This window comes from Sinohyriopsis cumingii, chromosome 3, assembly GCF_028554795.1.
Source record: "Sinohyriopsis cumingii isolate HCF-2022 chromosome 3, ASM2855479v2, whole genome shotgun sequence".
NCBI classification, from domain to species: Eukaryota; Metazoa; Mollusca; class Bivalvia; order Unionida; family Unionidae; genus Sinohyriopsis; species Sinohyriopsis cumingii.
In genome coordinates, this window is record NC_142963.1 from 78,525,787 (window position 1) to 78,546,796 (window position 21,010).

The 21,010-nt window shown below is 34.5% G+C and overlaps 1 protein-coding gene across 1 annotated transcript in view; it reads right to left on the bottom strand.

Moving 5' to 3' along the window:
• Nucleotides 1-21,010, bottom strand: part of LOC149803159 (uncharacterized) — a 255,820-nt gene that overhangs the window by 143,895 nt on the left and 90,915 nt on the right. Inside the window, exons 14-16 of the mRNA XM_089952783.1 lie at nt 11,159-11,226; nt 2,776-2,893; nt 2,251-2,375 (exon numbers count right to left, since the gene is read on the bottom strand). Of these exons, the coding sequence (XP_089808909.1) occupies nt 2,251-2,375; nt 2,776-2,893; nt 11,159-11,226 (311 nt within the window). The remainder of the gene's footprint in view (nt 1-2,250; nt 2,376-2,775; nt 2,894-11,158; nt 11,227-21,010) is intronic.

Sequence of the window (21,010 nt, forward strand, 5' to 3'; positions counted from 1 at the left end):
CTATGTAAAGTGTGAAAATTGATGTCAACTGTATGCATCTGAGAGTAATAAGTATAAATAATAAAATAATAATGTATAAAATATGAAAACATACTTACTACGCAGGTAGTTTGTCAATATTAGAAATCCAAGTGAGTGTCAAATTTCAGACCGATGAACAACACGATCTTTAAACACAGGAGTTGAACCATGAAATTAAACTCGTTTCAGTATCAAAGGAAAAGCTGGGTTTTGAGTATGATTTGATTGGTTGTTTCAGGCCACCCTGATCTCACAGAATTCTGGTTCTAAAAAAAATTATACCCAGAGTCCAGGACGCATACAAAACGGGGAGAAAGAAAAAATTTTACAAAAAAAATGTACAAAACGGTTGTACACTGGTGAAAATAAAAAAAAAACCATACAAATTACGGGTAAACCATACTAGTTGACACCTATGAAAATTTGTAATTTTATTCTGAAAGTCACTTGCATTGAGACTTGAGGCAAAATAATATGGGTTGGTAGGTCTGTTGGAGGCAAAATTCTCGTTTACCAGTTTCAAACTCTTCACATTTTTCAAGTTATTGTCAATATTTCAGTCACTTTACGCTTTTCACTCTTGCCACTGGATTTCAGAGCACTTTCACTCAATAATCCAACTCAGGTTAATACAGCTCTACAAGTTCCTAGTTAAACATATGGTGCGTACATTGAATAAAAGAAAATACGAATGAACATTATCAGCAGAATTGTTAGATCTTGGCAACCCAACTTTTTGTGCAAGTTCTGTTGTATTTCTTCATCAATTTTAACAGAATGTATAATAAATCTGTTTTCTGTCCTCAATTTTACACTAACATTATATGATGTTTAAGTTCAACAGGAGCAAAAGTGTACCATTTTGAGACATTTTTTTTTAATTGATGTATATGTTGTTTTGTACCCACCATTAACAGAACTTGGGATCTGACAGAACTCAAGTAACCTCACATACTGCAGATCCAACATCTTTTGACAAATGCAAAATATACCATATATACTCACGGGTTATAAAGAACCATAATTGATTTTGTTATAATTTTGCATGTGCATATTTTCTGATTTCTCCAACATGAAATTAAATAAAGGTAAATGCAAACTTCATAATTCACGAACCAGATGAGTTACCTGGGAAACCAGGATGAACTAAAATGTACAGTACTTTCACAGAGCAAGGCGTGCCCAAAGTCACTTAAATCCTTATTTATTCCCAAACATATTAGATGCAGATTCTGCTATATTGATTATTTCGACCAAATTGCATTCTTCCAAACAGCATTTCAGCTAGTCCTTAATAGCCAATTCATTTATGTTGAATCATGCGCTTACATCTTACTCATTTTCTTTGATATAAGCGATCCTACAACTCGAGGTAGTATGTTTAAAAAGGTATGCATGTTTAATTATTGTACAAGGCACATAACTAGCATAATTTACAAGATCACAAAGAGTGGTAATAATAAAGGCTAAAATTCTCATATAGATCAACTAAGATTAACATCAATTAATTTTAATTTTGTGTTTTGGCTGATGTTTGGTGTCTCCTATGCTGGAAGTCGGCGAATTTGTCTTTCGTTTTGTGACAGCAGTACAGGCCAGTTAATCATTAAAACCCACAAACTGGCTTGTGTTCAGAGGGAATTTTGTCCGGAAACTATACCAGTACACTGATGTCTAATTGCCTTGTATTCCATAATACATGTACTAACATGATTACCATAGTTATGTAAAACTGGGTGCAAGGCATACCTGTGAACTTTCAAATACCAAGTAGGGAGACTGAATTAAAAAAAAAAAAGAAATTGGGACCTAAAATCGGGAGGTTTTCATGGCATTTTTAAAGCCTTGTTTTTACTAAATATTGATCAACCTTCCTGGTCCAATGTATATTCTGAATTAGTTTTTCGAGGACAGATTTGCTGCGTGGTATGTATTTTCATTCCTTCTTTTAATTTAATGATAGTAATTAACATTGGTATGGTATTAAAATGCCAGGTGTTCACTTGTGCAAGTTTCTTTCATTGGAATGGGCCTATAGCATATGGATTTACAGCATTCGCAGTGATCATTCTTGGGATTGAAATTAATTGTGGACGATTGTTGTGGTTTATTTGGGTTTTTTTTGTATTGTTGTAGAAGTAAAAAATAATTTATGTGAATAATGTTTCAATTTAACATTCTGTTTAGTGAAGAAGTCAAACAGTGTATCCTAACAAATATCTGACTTACTCGAAATTTATCAAGCATTCACATCCAAGCAGAGAAACATCTACTGGTGTTAATTTCAACAATGGCTGAGTAGGACTCCTGTCCAGAAGTTCACCTTTAATTAAAAACCTGTTGATTGTCTTCAACTAAGATAAAAGAAAAAGAAAACCATTAGCATCTGCACCTGATGTAATCAAAATAGTAGTTTGCATTACATGAATTTAGAAAAAAAAATGATGTGCATTTTCATATGAATCCTTTATTTTATCAATTTCAAATCTCCTTGATACAAGAGATCATACAAACATTCATATTCCATTGAAACAATTCTTAACATGATCAACCTTTTACATGTGACAGTCAAAATAAATCATGCTCATTGCTCTGATAATAATACATAATTTAAACAAGTTTTGACTTCAGTAGTATTCCAGTTTGTAAATAAGAAAATGTTGTATTATTAATACTGATTATACATGGTTCATTTGTTTCATTTCATGACTCCAGAAAGAATGACAAAGGAAAACAAATAAATTTTGTACAAACCGATTGTACTGGCCAGTTAGTCTGTTCACAAAGCACAACAGCTTTCTCCATCAGGTCAGAAGAGCCAAGATTTTGAATGTCTGATGACAAAAATCCCTTCACCAGGGACTTCATTGATCTAAATATAAACAGGAAAAACAAGATTTTAAGACACAGAAATGTTGGATGGTTCTAACGTACCATTAATAACATGAAAGGTGTCTACTTTCAAAACTTATTGTGTTCTATAAGTGGATAATACAACAGTTAAATGTTCAGAAGATCTGTACAAGATACATATCATTCTTTACAGCTAAAGCATCTATACTTTAAATAATGTAAAAGATAGAGACACCACAAGCAGAAACTAGAACTGAATGATACACAAGATCAACTGATATGTGTGTGTGTCTGTGCATATATACAGTGGAACCCCGCTATAACGCACCCCAATTTAACACGAATTCGGATATAATGCGGTTGTGGCGTGGCTCCTGAAATTTCGTATATTCGCTGATGCCCTTTGGGAAACTTCAAATTCCATGCCTGTCCACTCCTCAATGTTGTCTTCCCACCTCTTTCTCAAGATATCTGTTGTGTTTATAATGTATATTAGACTACTTTTCTCACTAGTTGTGTTTATAATGTAGATTAGACTACTTTTCTCACTACTATTTTGCACAACTGGAATATTTCTTTAGGAAAAGTTCTAAAAAGAAATCTGTCTCCCTTGCATTTTCATCTAAATGAAATGCTGGCCCTGAATCTGATGTAAAGTCATCCACATGTAATGGTCCCATGTGTTCCAAATAGAAATGATCGCTGCACATTTCATCCTCAGATTCATATAAAACTGAAATGTCAGGTGATGAAACAGGACTTATACATATGTCCAATCCTTCATCTTTAATCACCGCTCCGGTGGCCTAGTGGTTAGAGAGTCCGCCTCGCATGCAGAAGGTCGTGGGTTCCATCCCCGGCCAAGTCATGCCAAAGACTTACAAAAAATGGTGCTAACAGCTACCTCGCTTGGCGTTCAGCATTAAGAGGTTAGTGTTAGGACTGATTGGCCTGGTGTCAGGATAATGTGACTGGGTGGGACATCATGCTACATGTCTGTGGCATGATGCCCCAGTGCTAGACATCACTATAAACTGCAGACATCGTAGCAATATGACTGAAAAATTGTTAAAGCTACGTTAAAAATCCAAATCACACACACAAACAAACTATAAAAATATAAAGTGGTTCACTAACTATCTAGTTTATCAATATAATGAATCTGTTAAGTAAAATTCACTTTTGAAGAAACCCATTTGTTCTTTTGGGAAACGGGTCATATACAATTGTTATAAATAGTAAATAAGGAAAGTCTTCTTATGCTATTCCTATGCAGCAGTCACCTATTAAAGAAAATTCTCAAATTTATGTGAGTGAAATTAAAGAGATGATAATAAAAATGACCAAAATTTTTTGTATTGCTTTAATTTTTTATAAAGCAAAAAAAGCATAATCCATATGCAGTATAGCGGAAACCATAATTTGGTGAAAAAAAGCATAATGATTGTGCCAAAAGCATAATGGTTGGCATGCATGGGCTTGCCCTCTCAAAAACTGGAAGAGTAGAAGCTGAAAACTGGCAGTAAAGCTTGGTGTTTCCAGTTCAGACAGAAGTGCTTTTGCCTTTGATAGCTCATTTTGCAACATAAGATGAACTGCACAATCTTGATGAAGATGATAATCCACATTCCTTGACAGACCTGGCTTTTATCCGTGACATCTTTTATCTGAATAGGTATGTCGCAGTATCGAACTCTCCTCTACCATTTAATTAAGTGTTGGTGTTGGTAGATGGTCAAAGTTTTGTTTTCCTTAACTTTGTCTTTTTTTTGCAAGCTTGTATATTCTTCTGTATGCAAGAGTGTCTTCATCAAATCTCTCACCCTCATTTCTGAAGACTGCTTCAATTTACTTACTTTACTTTCATTCAAAACTTTGACATTGAAGAAATGAACTAATACTTCATACTGTATAGACAAACGTTCCACATGAGGATCAAATGAGAGCCATCTGGCAGACACATTTACACATTTCATTATAATAACTATAGGCACATGTTATGTAGTGTGACCCCGCTATAACACGGTAGTTGGGAGCCATAAAACCCGACCGCGATATATACCGAACCGTGTTATATGCAACCAAGTCAGTTAGCTGAAGAAAATGTATCCCCCCCACCGCCCAAAAAAAAACTGTGGGGGTGGGTGGGTAATAAATGCGGGCGATAAAATACATGCTTCGTCAGTACAGTTACCATCTTGAATTGATGCATATTAAATGAGAAATACACCTGTAGTGAAAACAGAGAAGACATAATATAATAGTTTACTTTATTTAGAGAACCATGAATTGGTACATATACGTGAATCCTGTTCATATATAAATGTATATAAATGTCTAATCTATAGCATGAACAGAGTATCAACAAGGTGTACTCACCTGCGAACCTCATCATATACATTGAATCCACAATGCAAGTGATTCCATAGAAAATATGCACACACAGCTTTAAAATATTCATTAATTTTTAACAGATCATATTGGTCTGAATTCAGTGGAAAAACATAGCACAATGACATAATGAATGACGAAGCACATTTACTTTAAACTATGTTCGGTAAAAGTTAGTTTGCGTTTTAAGCTGCCGCTGGCATAAACTTTTTCCCTACAAAAAGGAAACTTTCACAGCACAGTTAACGTGTTCCAGTCACGTTGGAAAATGCAAAAATCCATCAGATTCCATCACTTTTATTTAAGTTTGGTACTGATTTCCTTTGAAGAAAAGTTCTTTGCTGTTATTAAAAGATTGTAGTCGGCTTTCTTTGATGAAGGGTGCATGCGCTATTGAAGTCACCGATAAATGACAGATTTGTACATCCAAACGGATTCCCATTTCTTATTGTGGTGGCAACATCAAATAATTGTATGGCATGATTGAGACTGGTATTTTTTCCATTTGCTGAGCATGTTTTCATAACAGTCGGTGCTTCAAAGGTAATGTTTCCTTTGAAATTTCAGCAAACTATTTGATCTGGGTACATTTTTAAAAAGGAATTAGCCATCATTTAAGACTATTAAAGTCACTGTCCCTCCATGCCTACTGAATAAACCAATAAGTAAGATGTATTTTTTTTTTTTACATTTGTGGTAGCAGCGTGATGCTGCCTTCCACACGTGCATTTGAAAATTAACAAAGGGTAAACGGACAATAGAGACGCAGGCATTGTGATGACAGGGATTACTACAGAACACATGAGCGTTCTGAAGAATTTAATTCTGAGTGAAACGAAGAGGAAATTTACTTACCATCCACATACAAATGTCAGTCTTTGTAAATATATTAATTACTAGCAAGCGGCCAAAAATCCGATGAAAGACAGATTATGAGACAATGCCTCATCCGGTTGATCTCGGTTACCAGAAATGTCAAAAACAAAAAAGTGGATATTTCACAACATACAGAACTCATGCTAGATGTCAGGATAAACGGATTATGATATAACAATTCACTGTTTTGATGGTTTGTCAGTATGGACAAAGAATTTGTTTATGTAACAATATATAAATTTCGGTGCATTTTATATCCAGTTTGCGGCTTCCTTTCATGGGGCCTCTGAATTTCTGCACTCCAAACTAATCGTTGTATATAAAAGTTTAAACAACCAACAATGTTGCCAACAAATAAGAAAGCCACATGGTATGTTTTCCAGCTAATAAGGAAAAATAATCCAAGTTTGTGACATTGGCGAAGACCTACGCAATCACAGAATAAACCTTTTATGCGTTTTTTCTTCTTCTTACTTTTAAGAAGAAAAATAAATACTTGTTCGTGAACGTGAAAAATACATTTTCGTGTACGAGAAAAATACATATAAAATTTCAGGAGCCAAGTCATGATCGTCTTGTATTATTCCCACGCGATCTCTTCCCCAAAATGATAAGCAACTTTTTACAGGTTTTTTTTTGCACTTTCTAAGAATCATTTTTTTGTGCACAAGAAAAATACATGTATATGAAATTTCGGGAGCTGCGCCACAACCGCGTTATATCCGAATTCGCGTTATAACGAAGTGCATTATAGCGGGGTCACACTATGTTTAATTTGCACTGTATGTTTACCATTATTATTTTTTTAAAAATTCAATTTCATTATATGCTACTCATAATGTGACTATATGTTAGAGTTTACCTTCATTTTCCACCTGACCAGAGTTATTGATTTTAGTTTTGTAGTAAACATGCTGTATCTAATTCTGAGTCTTGAACTTCGGAAATTCCATGTCAATTGCTGGGTCTACCTGTTCTTTACTACAAATTTTATATTATAATTTTAATAACATATTTCTAATTATAACCAAGATGTTATCTTGTAAACATTATGAACCTTCTAGAAGGTTGTTTCCTATCAGGTAATGGGTTTCTTATGCAACAAGTTAATTGTGACCTGGGGTCAGGTGGAAGAACATATAATTGTGTTACTGGAAAAATTATTCATTTTGTGCTTAAAGATCTAGCAGAATGATTGTATCATTGCTGTGTCCAGTAATTAATTTTGGGCTGGAATTTCTTTCTTCAAATTATTTAATTCAAGTGACTTTTCTCTAGAAATACAAAGTGATCATAAAAATAATATTCTGGGACAGAGACATTCCCTGGGATTTTCAGTAAATTCAACCCTGGAATTATATTACTGTGATTGAGAAAAAGACCGTTGTTACAATACCCCAATATACAGGCCACCACAGGCACATCTATACTTCAGCATTGCAATATTTATTTTTTTAATACCACTGAAGATTATTCAGAACTTTTATTCATTAGGACTTCTGTTAAAAATTCTAGGACTGTTCAGGATTTAATTTGTAATACTATAAGTTCTTTTTTATATTTTTACTCTGTATTCAAGGGAAATCAATTTGTTGAACTTTACATAGCTTGTTGCTTTTGACTCTTTCCCATTACTTATTTTAAGAGCAAAGACTCGTAACATACATTACACTATTTCTGGAATTCTTGAAACTCTCGCTTCCTCTAACAACTTTACTCCAGATAATGGAATAAATCCACTAATAAATCATCTTCCTAAAATGACCAGCATTGGCAGCTTTATGTTAGTGGTAAGGTGCATTAAATAATAGGGGCAGGCTAGAAATTAAAAAAAAAAAAAATATATGAAACGTCACATCTCATTATACCAGATTTATTGCTTTAATCCATTGAGGGAAAGGATACAAATTTATTGTACAATATCACTTGTCTAACACAAAATATGGACATAAAAAAAATCACAAATTACCAAAGTGTACACAAAACTATCAGCAAAATAAAGGCTGGATAAAGGATTAATTGTTGTTGTTCTTGTAGGGTTTAACGCCATTATTCAGCACACGATATGCTATGCATGGCGGCCTGGAAAACCCCGGGAAGAACCACCGACCCATGAGAAGCTACTGGCAAGCTTTCTCACATACCCACATTGGCCAAATCCTAGACTTGAACCCACGCAGACAGAGGTGAGATGGCAGTGATCCGTAACGGAAAGCGCTTTAGACCACTCGGCCACTCAGGGCCCCTGATAAAGGATTAATCTTTTGTGGTTACCGTATTTTCCCGCATATATCCCGCGGGTTATACCAGATTTTACAAACCCCACGGGGGGGTGCGGGTTATATAAGGGTGCGGGCTATATCACAAATTTTTTACACGTAATAATATTTCAATATATTGTTTGAAAAACATAACTACATAACTTATATATTGTTCTAGTTTTGTTTTGCTATCATCAATATCAAATTTTCTGCCTGTGGCTCTATTGCCATGCACTTCAGCATATGCAATGGCAGTTAGCTTGAAGTCGGCTGTGTAAGACGTTCGTTTCAGCATTTTTTAAATTAAATAGAAAGAAATTATTTAAACTCGAATCTACAATTAAAAAGAATACAAGATTATTTAGAAATGTCCACGTTTATGTAGCCTGTAGTTGAGGCACAGCTCCTATAGACAGCCTACGCACACAAGCACTGTGTACCGAGCCTGAATACCAGTAGTTAATGTAGCCTGTAGTTGAGGCACAGCTCCTATAGACAGCCTACGCACACAAGCACTGTGTACCAAGCCTGAATACCGGTAGTTAATTGATGTCATGCGAGCTACATTCGAAATTGACAATTGTGGCATTCAGCCTCAGGACCTCACACCATTGCATATCCGGCTCACAAGTACCTGGCTTCAAAATTCAAATCTGCCGGCTGCCAGCCGGAATATAGTGGAGGCAGGGTGACTAACTTGAACTGATGCAGAGGGATGAATATGGACCGGGGCCGACTGACTTGATAGCGTAAATACAAATTTGCATGTTGGGCGGGTGAGTGAAAATGTAGTTGTAGTATCGTTCGTCATCCACGTGTGAGCATTGACGAATTCGGTCCTTCTAAAAACAGTAATGGTAAACAATGTGAACATACACAAAAAAGTTCATCAATCTATGGTTGCGGGTTATACAAAGGTGCGGGTTAAGCCAACGATTTTTTACACAAAACCCCAAAACCCGCGGGCTATATGAGGGTGCGGATTATCTGCGTCTGCGGGATATATGCAGGAAAATACGGTATATAACTTGAAACTGTTCTATTCAGATAATTAATTTTATAATTTAAGTTTATTTAAAAGTAAGAGGTCTTAAAAAGTATAATATAGACATTCAACAGAAATAAATAGAAGGTGATTTCTGCCAAAGAATAGATCCAATTCCCTTACACACTAAAAATGTGTAGATGTTTTAACCCGTGTAGGCTTACATTCCCTTATGTGTAATAACACAGATAACACCTGCAGCAATTCTTCATCATAGTATCTCCAAAATACTGGACAGTTTTACTCTCATATACACTACACCATCTGTGGCAATGCTGAATGATCTATTCTTCATACAATCTAATATCTGACCAGCACTTAAATTTCCCGATGTGGATGATGCTAGATGTTTTTGATCTGGCAGATCCATTATTTTTCTTCCTATCTCAAAATCTGGGAATAATTTTTGAAATAGTTTCCCCTGGCATAATCTGCCACAGGTATTTGAAGCCCATGTTTCACAACAAATTCTGCCAACAATACTTGTGTTTACTACACTGGTGTGTGTACGAGTCATAAGATATGAACAATATTTAACAAGAAGATTCCAAAGGTTTTGCCACAGTAATGTGCTACATCGTAGAAACATGTCTCTTGATGTCATTGAGGCTTCCATAGCATATTATAAGGTCTATCTGACAAATTTTGCAGAAAATATCTTTCATCAAAGTGTGATTTACTAATTCCATCAGGGTAATTTGACACACATTTCTCAGAGTATCTCTCTTTGATTTTCATCTTGGCTTAACACCTGGCCATATTTGGTAGAGCAGATTTTAATTGTCATCTGACACTCTTAGGTTTTAAATATAGTGCCACCATGATGATATATGCTTAATGACGGTCCCAATTTTACAAATGGCTGGCAATGCTCTCAATGAAACAAAGATGGTGATGGTAGCTCATACAGAATTCCGATTCTTGAGAACTCGAGGGAAAAAATTGCAAACCATCATAGTTTGTGATGAGCATTTAGATTTTGAAATAATTTCTTTTTTTATCTTCAAGACATAAAAATATGATTTTTTTAACAGCATATTCGGAATATGGAATTATGGCTCCAAAATCTGAACATCCCAGCAAAACCATAATCAATGGCAAGTATGCTTATTACTATGCATGCATCTTACTTATTATCAAACTCATTCAAGATCTAAATGACATAAACATATATCCCAAGTTGTCTGATCAAAAACGTTTGATCAGAAACATGACTTCCAGTGATAAAAACCTCAATCAGATGCAAGATCACATCATTACTATGTATGGATCTCACTCATTACTGAACTCATTTGAGACCTTTATGATGTAAGCATATATTCTGAATCGATTTTAAAAATTCCATCAGAATTATGGCTTCCAGAGTAGGAACTAGGTTAACCGATCACATGCAAGATCACCTCATTAATATGCATGGAACATGCTCATTCTCAAACTCATCTGAGTTTTTGATGAAACAGACATGTTCCAAGTTTGCTTGAAACTCAATCAGAAATGTATTTTATAAAGTTTTCCCTAGCAATTATTGAGGGATGGATAAATGATTCAAGGTGAACAACTGGTGACAGACAATCCATTACAGATGCAGGGCCATACCGGCTAAGTTCACCGGGCTCTATAGCCACATGTGCTACCATTTGAAATTCAGGCAGAAACCAATTTCTAGTTTCAAATCAAGTTTATTGGCAAGGGGATAAAATATAATACATACCTGAGATCTTCAACTGTGAAATTATCAGCTGGCTTTTCACCTAACATCTTCTTCATCAGGAATTTGTTCTAATGTATAGTATATAAAAGAAATATTATAATATTGCAAGCAATTGCTATTATGTACTCTCTTAATAGTCAAAACTGATTTCTTCTTCAATAAAATCATGACAACATTCAAATGGCTAAATAAAAAAAAAAGGACCTAAAGCTAATAGCAATGGGTGCATAGCTACTCAATACATTTTGCATGGCAGGGCTTTAAACAGAAGAACTTGAGTTTGGAAACAAAGGAGAATAAGCATATTGCGGCAAAAAAATCCAATAATTATAGGTCAAGTTATGGTGTGAAAACCAGTCAGGCGTTGGACAGTCAGGAAACATAACTCAATTAAATAACAATGGAAATGAAACTTGTTCAGTGTTTCATCAATGTAGAACAGCAAAAAGTGCAGCATTTTCCTGAACCTTCTGCTGATAAAATTCTGTCCATCCCGGCATCCCATCAAGAAAGGAAGACACTAATGGAAGGTTTTAGGTTTCTGTCATTTTGTAACCGCTATGGGGCTAATGAGACTAGCCCTAGTAGGTGTTCTTCTAGGTGAATGTGATTGCTGATCCTTTTTGATGATTTTGGAGGAAAGCGGTGACCTGCCGCCTTTTTGTTCGATAAGGTCAGAGGTGACATAGCAATTCCCAAGCGTGTCATCTGCACCAAACCTCAATCAATGTAGCAAAAATACAAAAGATCTTTCAGAACCAATACTATGAAACTAACTGCAATACTGTCTAAACTCCATTTTAGTTTGCTCTGATGTTAGCAACCATAACCGTTTACACAGGTACAGTGATTTTCCTAATATTATGTAGTACAAGGTAACTAAAGTACAAGGGAACTAAACAGAGTACTTGGCCACAAGACAAAATTCCCTTTCACCCAAGATTGTGTCAGGGTTTAAACTTTTATGGTAACTGGCCCAGACTGCTGTCAAAAAATAAGAAAAATCTGCCACTTATGAATTTAATAGTTGCCAAAATAACCAACTTGCCAACCTATGTATTTTAAGGTACAAACTTTTTTTTCTAAAACTTCATCCCAATTTTCAATTTTTTTGTGCTTACTTTTGTTTTATTACTATCCTAGGTCAACTAACTTAGTGCTTTGGTAGAGTTGATAATTAGATCAATATGACCTTATTCCTTTTGCACATAAAAGCAGCACTATTATGATTTTCGCAGTGCACAAGCTACTGAACTATTCTTTTTATCTCTATAAAGTCTATACAGTGGAACCCCACTATAACGCGCCCCGATTTAATGCGAATTCAGATATAACGCGGTCATGGCGTGGCTCCCTAAATTTTGTATATTTGCACATGAAAAAAATATTTTTTTCCAAAGCACATGAAATAGCGTATAAATAAATTAGTATCATTATGGAGAGGAGATCGCGTATGGATTCCAATTTAATATGATCGTGGCGTGGTTCCTGAAATAGGGTGTAAAACGTTTATTATCATTTTGGGGGAAGAGTTTGCATATAAATTTTAATACAATATGATCGTGGCGTAGCTTCTGAAATTTAACGATATCACCAGGTTCTTAAAGTATTATGCCAAAAATAAACATTATCGGAAATGTTACTTATTACTGATCCAGTAAAAAAAGCCGCCAGCATATTTGCTGGGCTTGGTGGTGTTATTAGAAGAAATCTGTTGACCAGTCAATAATGTCCGCTTATTAGCTGGAAACTGAATGGGTATGAAATTGAATTTTATATGATCGTGGCGTGGTTCCTGAAATTTTAAATACATGTGTATTTTTCTCGTACCGGGATTTTTTTTTATTAATTTTTATTTCAGGTACGAGAAATAGTGTGTAAAACATTTATTATCATTCTGGGGAAGAGTTCATGTATGAATTTTAATATAATACGATCGTGGCATAGCTTCTGAAATTTAACAATATCACCAGGTTCTTAAAGTGTTATGCCAAAATAAACATTTTCGGAAATGCTATTTATTATTGGTCCATGAGTAAAGTCAGTAAGTCGTCCTTGTGATTGTCTTCAATTAATTCTGTATACAATCATTGCTCAAACAATAGCCAACATATATTTCTTCTTTAACTGCATTCACAACCAAGCATCAGACAATGAGGTGGTTGATTAAAGATTTTCACAATTTAATAAACATCAAAAAAAGAAAGCCGCCAACATGTTTGCTGGGCTTGGCGGTGTTATTAGATGCAATCAGTTGACTACTTAAAAAATGCCCACTTTATTAGCTGGAAAATGAAAGGGTAGGAAATTGTATATGCGTTCAGCTAAAATTTTTTACTTTTATTTTATAAAAGTGACTCGTGGCCATTTGGGTTTACTTATGAAATCGTTATTGCACAACAAATTATTATCATTTTGGGAAAGAGAAAGTGTATGAATTCGAGTATAATACTATATAGAATACGATCGTAGCATGGTTCCTGAAATTTTAAATAATGTACATATATTTTTCTCATACCTGGGAAAATACTTTTTTTTAAGGTACAAGAAATAGTGAGCAAAACGTATATTATCATTTTTGGAAGAGTTTGAGTATGAATTCGAATGTAATACGATCATGGCGCGGTTTCTGAAATTTAACAATTTCACCAGGAAATGCTGCTTGTTACTGATCCATAAGTAAAGCCAGTAAGTCGTCTTTGTGATTGTCTTCAATTAATTCTATATACAATCGTTCCTCAAACAATAGCCGACATGTGTTTCTTCTTTACCTGCGTACACAAACAATCAGCAGCCAATGCAGTGGTTGATAAAAGATTCTCACAATTTAATAAACATCAAAAAACGAAAGTCGCCAACATGTTTGCTGGGCTTGGCGGTGTTATTAGACGCAATCAGTTGACTTCTAAATAATGTCCGTTTTATTAGCTGGACACTGAAATGGTATGAAATTGTACATGCGTTCAGCTTTAAATTTTTTTTATATATAAAAGTGATTCGTGATCACTGCAGGCCTACTGCACTTAGTTCTCGGGTTTTACGTGGGTATGGTGTTTGTTTATGAACTCGTTATTAATATCCTATTTATTTTATAAATATTTTACTGTTATGGGAAAGATAGTTCACAAACACAAGTCATTCTCTGCACTTTGCGCAATGATTAGTATAGTAGTTTTCATAGATTTCTTTCTTTATTCACAAAATCTGAAGTAAAAGTTATCTGCATGCTGAAAGCATGTGTTGATTGGTAATTATTCTTGTTGTAGTCATTCAAATGAATAGGCGTACAAGCGTTAATTGTTGGAAATTTGCAAAGGATAAATGTACAGTAGTCCCACTCTTGAATGGCCCCCCTGACCAGCGGCCACCCCCTCATTACGGCCAGAATCCGTTGGCACCGACGAGTTTGTGTTCAAAAGTACCCCTCGCGAAAGGCCACCCGGCTAACGCGACCAGCGGCCAGCATATTAGTGCAAAATCATAAAATGTACCCCTCACAAGCGGCTGCATTTTATTTGAATATGTATCCAGAACCAGTATTGTATTCATAACGTGTGTTAAATAATCCGATTTCTGTTTCCCGATGTCAGGTTTTCGTTACTGAAAGAAGTGTTGAGTAAAGTACATTTACCACTAAGGTTAATATTATATCATTTACGCCTCACGAGAAACCAAATTTATTCCATAAAAACTGAGAAAGACTAAAATTTTAATCCATACAAAAGGGTACGTACATGTAAGCCAATTAGCCTTACTGCTGTGTTATAAGATGTCGGGTTTAGTCCCTCTGATAATTGTTATGAATACAATTATCGAACAGTAGTAACAGATGAGAAGTGGCAGTATCAATGTACAATACACAAGTCAGCAGGAAAATGGTTTAATAGCCTTTATGGCTTCCCTTAGTAAGATGTTGAGCTTGTTCACTTTGGTAATCAGTGGCTATTACTACTAACAATAATTGTCAAAATTACGAGTCCTAGCGGCCGCGAGGTCAAATCTGCGTGATGTTAATGGTACATATCGAAGCCGTTTTGGCTTCTCTCACCTAGTTTCAAGAAATGTATAAAAACAATAGGGTACCAGACTGCGACTAACAAATCACGTGACAAGATCACTTCCTTTAAAAACACACGGCAATTTGTTTAGATGCATACAAAATTGTTTTATCATATTATAGTTGGCAACATGAATAACTTAGTGCAAAAGGATCAACATGTCATCGAGGAAAATAAAAATTCTCAGTTTAGAAGAGAACGTGAAAGTAATTCAACTGACGGAGGGGGGGTCGTCGAGGATCCTTGCAGAAAACTAACGTCGGGAAGACTCAGATAAACAATATCGTGAAAGACAATGAAACAATTCTGCAGAAGTGGAAAGGTGAAATGGACGGAGAAAGGAAGATTGTTTGAGCCAGGAGACGTTTGTATCCCGATTTGAAAGACAAGAAAAAGCAAAAATTTTGTCAGTTGAACTGGGATATGACGACTTTATTGCAAGTAACTGATGGTTGCACAGATTTCAAGTGCGACACAATATCAAGTGTTCTGTCATTAGTGGCGAATCAGCTGATGTTAATAATGAAGTTGTCGAAGATTGGAACAAAAGACTAAACGATATATGCTGGGGATATGACAGCAAGGATATTTTTAATGTAATGAGACTGGTTTGTTTATTAGACTGTTACCAACAAAGTGACGTGATGTGAACTGTAACATAATTAAAAAGACAGTTTTAAAACTGTATCAATGGTTATTCATAGCATTCTTTTGCAAATGATGACAAAGTTTGTTTTACATTTATTTCACATCATGCATGTGATTTTTGAATTAAAATATAAAATATTTAAAATTAAATGCACTTGTGACTTTTTTCATATGTATTTACTATTCGCATTTGTCATCCCCCTCTAGAAAGGCCACCCGCATTATAAGGCCACTTCCCTGCTGCATTAGGGGTGGCCTTATAAGAGGGGGACTACTGTACATGGAAACGCATATGAGAAAACTTTAGCAGTATGAAATTTGTACTGACACCGCTCATAGACCCAGGAACGTAATGAACCGTACACGTGCTTCGTCTTTCTTAACCTAATTTTGCTGTTAATTTTTCCCATTGAATCCAGACACACAATGATGTGTGAAAAATTTATTGAATAGTTTACATATGTATGCAATTTTTACAATGGAATTACATATTTTATGGATTAATTTCAAGCCCCGACGGTACGATATCAGATGGCAAGTAAACGGTGTTGATACTCTGTTCATGCAATATATTAAACGTTGAATTCAGACACAATGATCTGGGAAAAAATATTGAATATTGTAAGTCTGTGTGCCATTTAATGGAATTATATGCATTATAGATGAAACGAATGCCACGACAACACGATAGTAAACGGTGTTGATACCCTATTCATTATATACATTAGGCTTGAATACAGTGAGTTGTTCTCTGAAAAAAGTAAAATACTTTAAAACCCCGCATTAACACGACCCTGATATTTTGTTGACCCCAATTATCGCATTATAGCGGGGTTCCACTGTAATTACTGTGCCATGAATTTGATACATGCTCAGTGCCATGTTGAATCCCTTTCAACATACAGTGCAACTGAAATCGGTTTAGTTGCAGCAATCCTTCTGATGTAATTTCAAAGACTATATAATCAGAGTGTCTCGTAGAGACCTGAAGCTCAAACTTGACATAAATAATGGTCCAAGTGTATGAATAGTCAGTGTTCTGTCAATTACAGTGAACTTGTCGGTTAAATATCATACATCACAAACTAATAGGAAAAAATTGTTGATCGTTGTCCCAAGACTTATAGTATGTGACACAACTTCTACAATTTGATTTCCCACATTTACAGGTCATACAATATTATGAGTATCCCAAGACTTATAGTGTCCCAAGATATAGTCATTAAAGTAAGGTCAGATATTTTCTTTCTTTTTTAGATCTCACTTACAAAAATGACCCCTACTCTGCATTAATAATTTTTCAAGGAAAAAACCCATTACACCTTGTAAACATATTTTCATTTTCCTATGGAAGGTCTAATTTCTCTACTGATAAGTCTCACCAACTTAATCTCAATTGCCACAATACAGAGACATAGTGCATTAAACACAATGTTAGGGACCGACTACTTAATCTTACATTACTCAGGTGAACCTCTGAAATAATAATTTCATTAGGATTATTCACAATGACACTACTGAGAACATCTGATACAAAAAGCCTGGTAACAAATACAAGAATCTTCACTGTACTAAAGTGAAAGTTTTGAATAATATAATAAGCACACATATCAGTTATGGGAAATATATATTTATATGTAAAGGAATAGGAAATATGAACTTCCTTATCTAAGGTGTCTAACCTTACATGATTGTACAAAAAAAAACACGTCACCTACACACAGAACAATGACGTTAACTGTTGTATATATTAGAAATCTTTTAAATTAAAATTACAGCAAAGAGTGGTAACCCATCTGGGGATGAGAATGGTTATTCATTCTCCTGCCTCCACAATGTAATGACATTACAAGTACACTGCAAAATCAGGCAGCTGTAGGTCTATTACTTTACAAATCCTTAAAACATGCACTTTCAAGGGATACAGACCATAAAAGTTTTGCACCTTCTTGCTCTCTTTACCTATTATATGGTACCGAACAACTACAGCAGAAGTTGGTATCTGTTATTTCTCTAAGATCAACGTATCTGGTGGAAGCATCACAAAGGGTACTAAACTGCTTACTTTGCAATATCCATACAAAAAGTATAGGCATATACCTGTACAGGAGGAGTAGAAGAGGCATAATGTGCTCTATTTAAACGCAAAACGCAAAATTTTACAGGCATACAAAAACCAAAAGTGTAATTTTAAAAGGAAATATTGGCTTGGTGTACTGGGCAAGAAAAGGTATATTTTGCAACTTGGCAAAGTGCAGTGTGGCAGATGAGATGTACTTTGAAATTTTGTAAATCTGCAAGCTGTAGATGAGACAAAAAGGACTGTGAATGGAAACGAGTGTCTTTGTGAACAAAATCAAATAGAGAAAACGAAAATTTATGTGATCACTGGTTCTTTCTTTCTTTTACAAAATTTGGTTAAAGGCTGTGATCCTAAATTGGAAGGGGCAGATTAGATACTTCTCTGCTTTAAAGAATGACAAAAAAACTTACTTCACTGCCCTTCATGTGAATTAAAAAGGGCAAATATATCAAATTTGGCAACATTTGCAAATATCTGCATCAATCAATTTAATAACAACTTAAAAAGACAACTGAATGCCAAAATGTATTGGCATATCCCTGTATCAAAGAACTTAACTTTTAAACAATTTAAAGTAGCAAATGTATAAGTAAGAATTTGATGCCAACAACGCCCTCATTTAAATTAATCATATTTTATTTCCACTCATTCTGTTTTGTTATATTTAACCTCATCAGATTAATACATTTCTGAAAGCAGCAAATAACCAAAAAAATTAATAATAACAATAATAATAATAATAAACAACTCCGTCATTTCTAGATTTAAGTAAGTGAATGTGATTTGATTTCCTGAATTGTACATATCCATACAATATCAATTCTTTCATAATGAGTATTTTTTTTTTACCAAAAAAGACGAGTAAAAAATCAATCATTTTTTAACAAAACTCCAATCTTCTTAATCGTTTGTTTCTTGTCCAACATCATATGTTGTTGTGAACATTGTGAAACGGTATCATTATGATGACAGTGATTATCATTATTATTATAATCTGCTGCCAAAAGAAAAAAAAAAATTATTATTTTCATACTAAATAAAATCTTTAAAATGTACATAATTTTTGTTTTCTTTGTGAGAAAGAGATCCATCCCATTTTGCGTGCATTCTGTAAGGAATTGTGCATCACAAATTTTGCTCTTGAAAAAAGAAAGCAAAAATCATGTAAGACAATGTGATTTTCTGCAACTGAGACCTAATTTGGTATCGAGACTAATAGCAGTTATTTCCCATGTTTGTAGTCTTAAGACTGGTTAACAAATCTCTAAATACGCATGCAACATATTTGATGTATGTAAACACAACTACAATAGCAGCCTCGTTTTCAAGTAGGCAATATTTTTAAGACTGAACTGTTGCAATTTAGCTCATTAGTTTGGGAAATTTCATTGCGTGCAGTATGAATATTTGTGTAGCAACTGATCATTTAACCCCAGAAATAATTTAAAATCCAAATGTTATGTTGCCTAGTAAAATTAAGACTGTGTAGCATTTTGCTCATCTACAGGACTGCACAATTAAATTAAATGGTTTTGCAATATTACATGATCACCGAGACCATAACTTTTCAAATCATTACCATATATACTTATTTATAAGTTAACCTTTTTCCCCTAAGAATTTATTCATACAAAGTAGGAATTGTTTTATAAGCAAGATATAACAAAAAATTCTTGACCTTACCATAATGACTGTATATCTTGGGACACTACAAGTCTTGGGATACTCTTAATTTTCAAAGTTTGTTTTGATGACACATAAATGTTTGGACATGAAATTATAGCAACTGTTTTGTGTCTTGTAAGTTTTGGGACACCTTCAATACTTGTTTTTTCTACAAATTAGTGGTAGTAAAGGGATTATGATCATGAATTGTTAAATAGAAATATTAACATAATTTGTTTGAAAATTCAATACATTTAATTCTCCTCTATTTTCTTATTAACCAATTTAAATCTGATTCCAGAATGACAACAACAAACAACAATAGCATTTGGTTTAATGCTTGCATTTGGAGTGCATCTTTATACAAATGGTGTAATGACATGTATATGCAGCCATCATTATACTGAGCATAAATGTTTTATCTGTTGTATATGTTGTCTTGCCATAATATGTTTACAGTGTAGTACAATGTTTGTGGAGATCATCTCACTTAGCATGTATCAGTAGTGGAGTGAAAGAATACAAGCGTTCACCAAGATGGCATGTACATTGCATGTTGGCGCAAATTACTAATCCTGCCCTACCCTACTTTCTCTCAATGCAATATATCAGAATCTTCATGGAAAGCAGTTGCAAAACTCTCTCCAGTTGCAGAATATATATCTACATCTACATTTGTATTTCTTTTACAAGAATTATTTATAAGTAAATAATACAAAGAAGTCTTAGTTCTTGTAAGGATTGTAAAAAATTTACAACTATGGATGGTAATTGCATCGCATATGAATTCTGTGAAGTTTGTTTTGTCATATCTCTATTGTAATTCTTGTCTGCATTTGTACTTGAATGTTTGTTTTACATGTTACAGGTTTAATTGCTAACCTATATCAGTAAATAAATTTATTATTACTAGGGAATGAATTGTTATTCAAACACTAGGTCTATCATGTGCTGAATGAAGTACATCTCTTGGACCTGAATCACAGACACCATTGCACTAAGCTTAAATGTCTCCAAAATACAATAATGACATTTCAGATATAATGCTTTAAAACTAACTAGTAAGGCCAAAACAGAGCCAAGAAGCATTTAGCTGATAAGACCAAAGACTTATGTCATGTTTGCAACAGAATGCAATGATTCCTGATGGGGAACAACAATGCAAAGTGGCATCACAATCGAGGAGAAAACCTGAATCTACGGATAAAGAGGCTACACCATTACCAAAAAGTCTGTCATGTGACTGAATTCTCACAAGGGTCAGGGTCAGAAAACATGATGTCTGCACAACAATCGCATTACCATGAAAAGGTAATCAAACAAACAAGCAGCCCACAATCAAGTGATGTGGAACTGTCAGCTTGAATTACTGACAAATGTGTCAGCTACAGTAAAAAC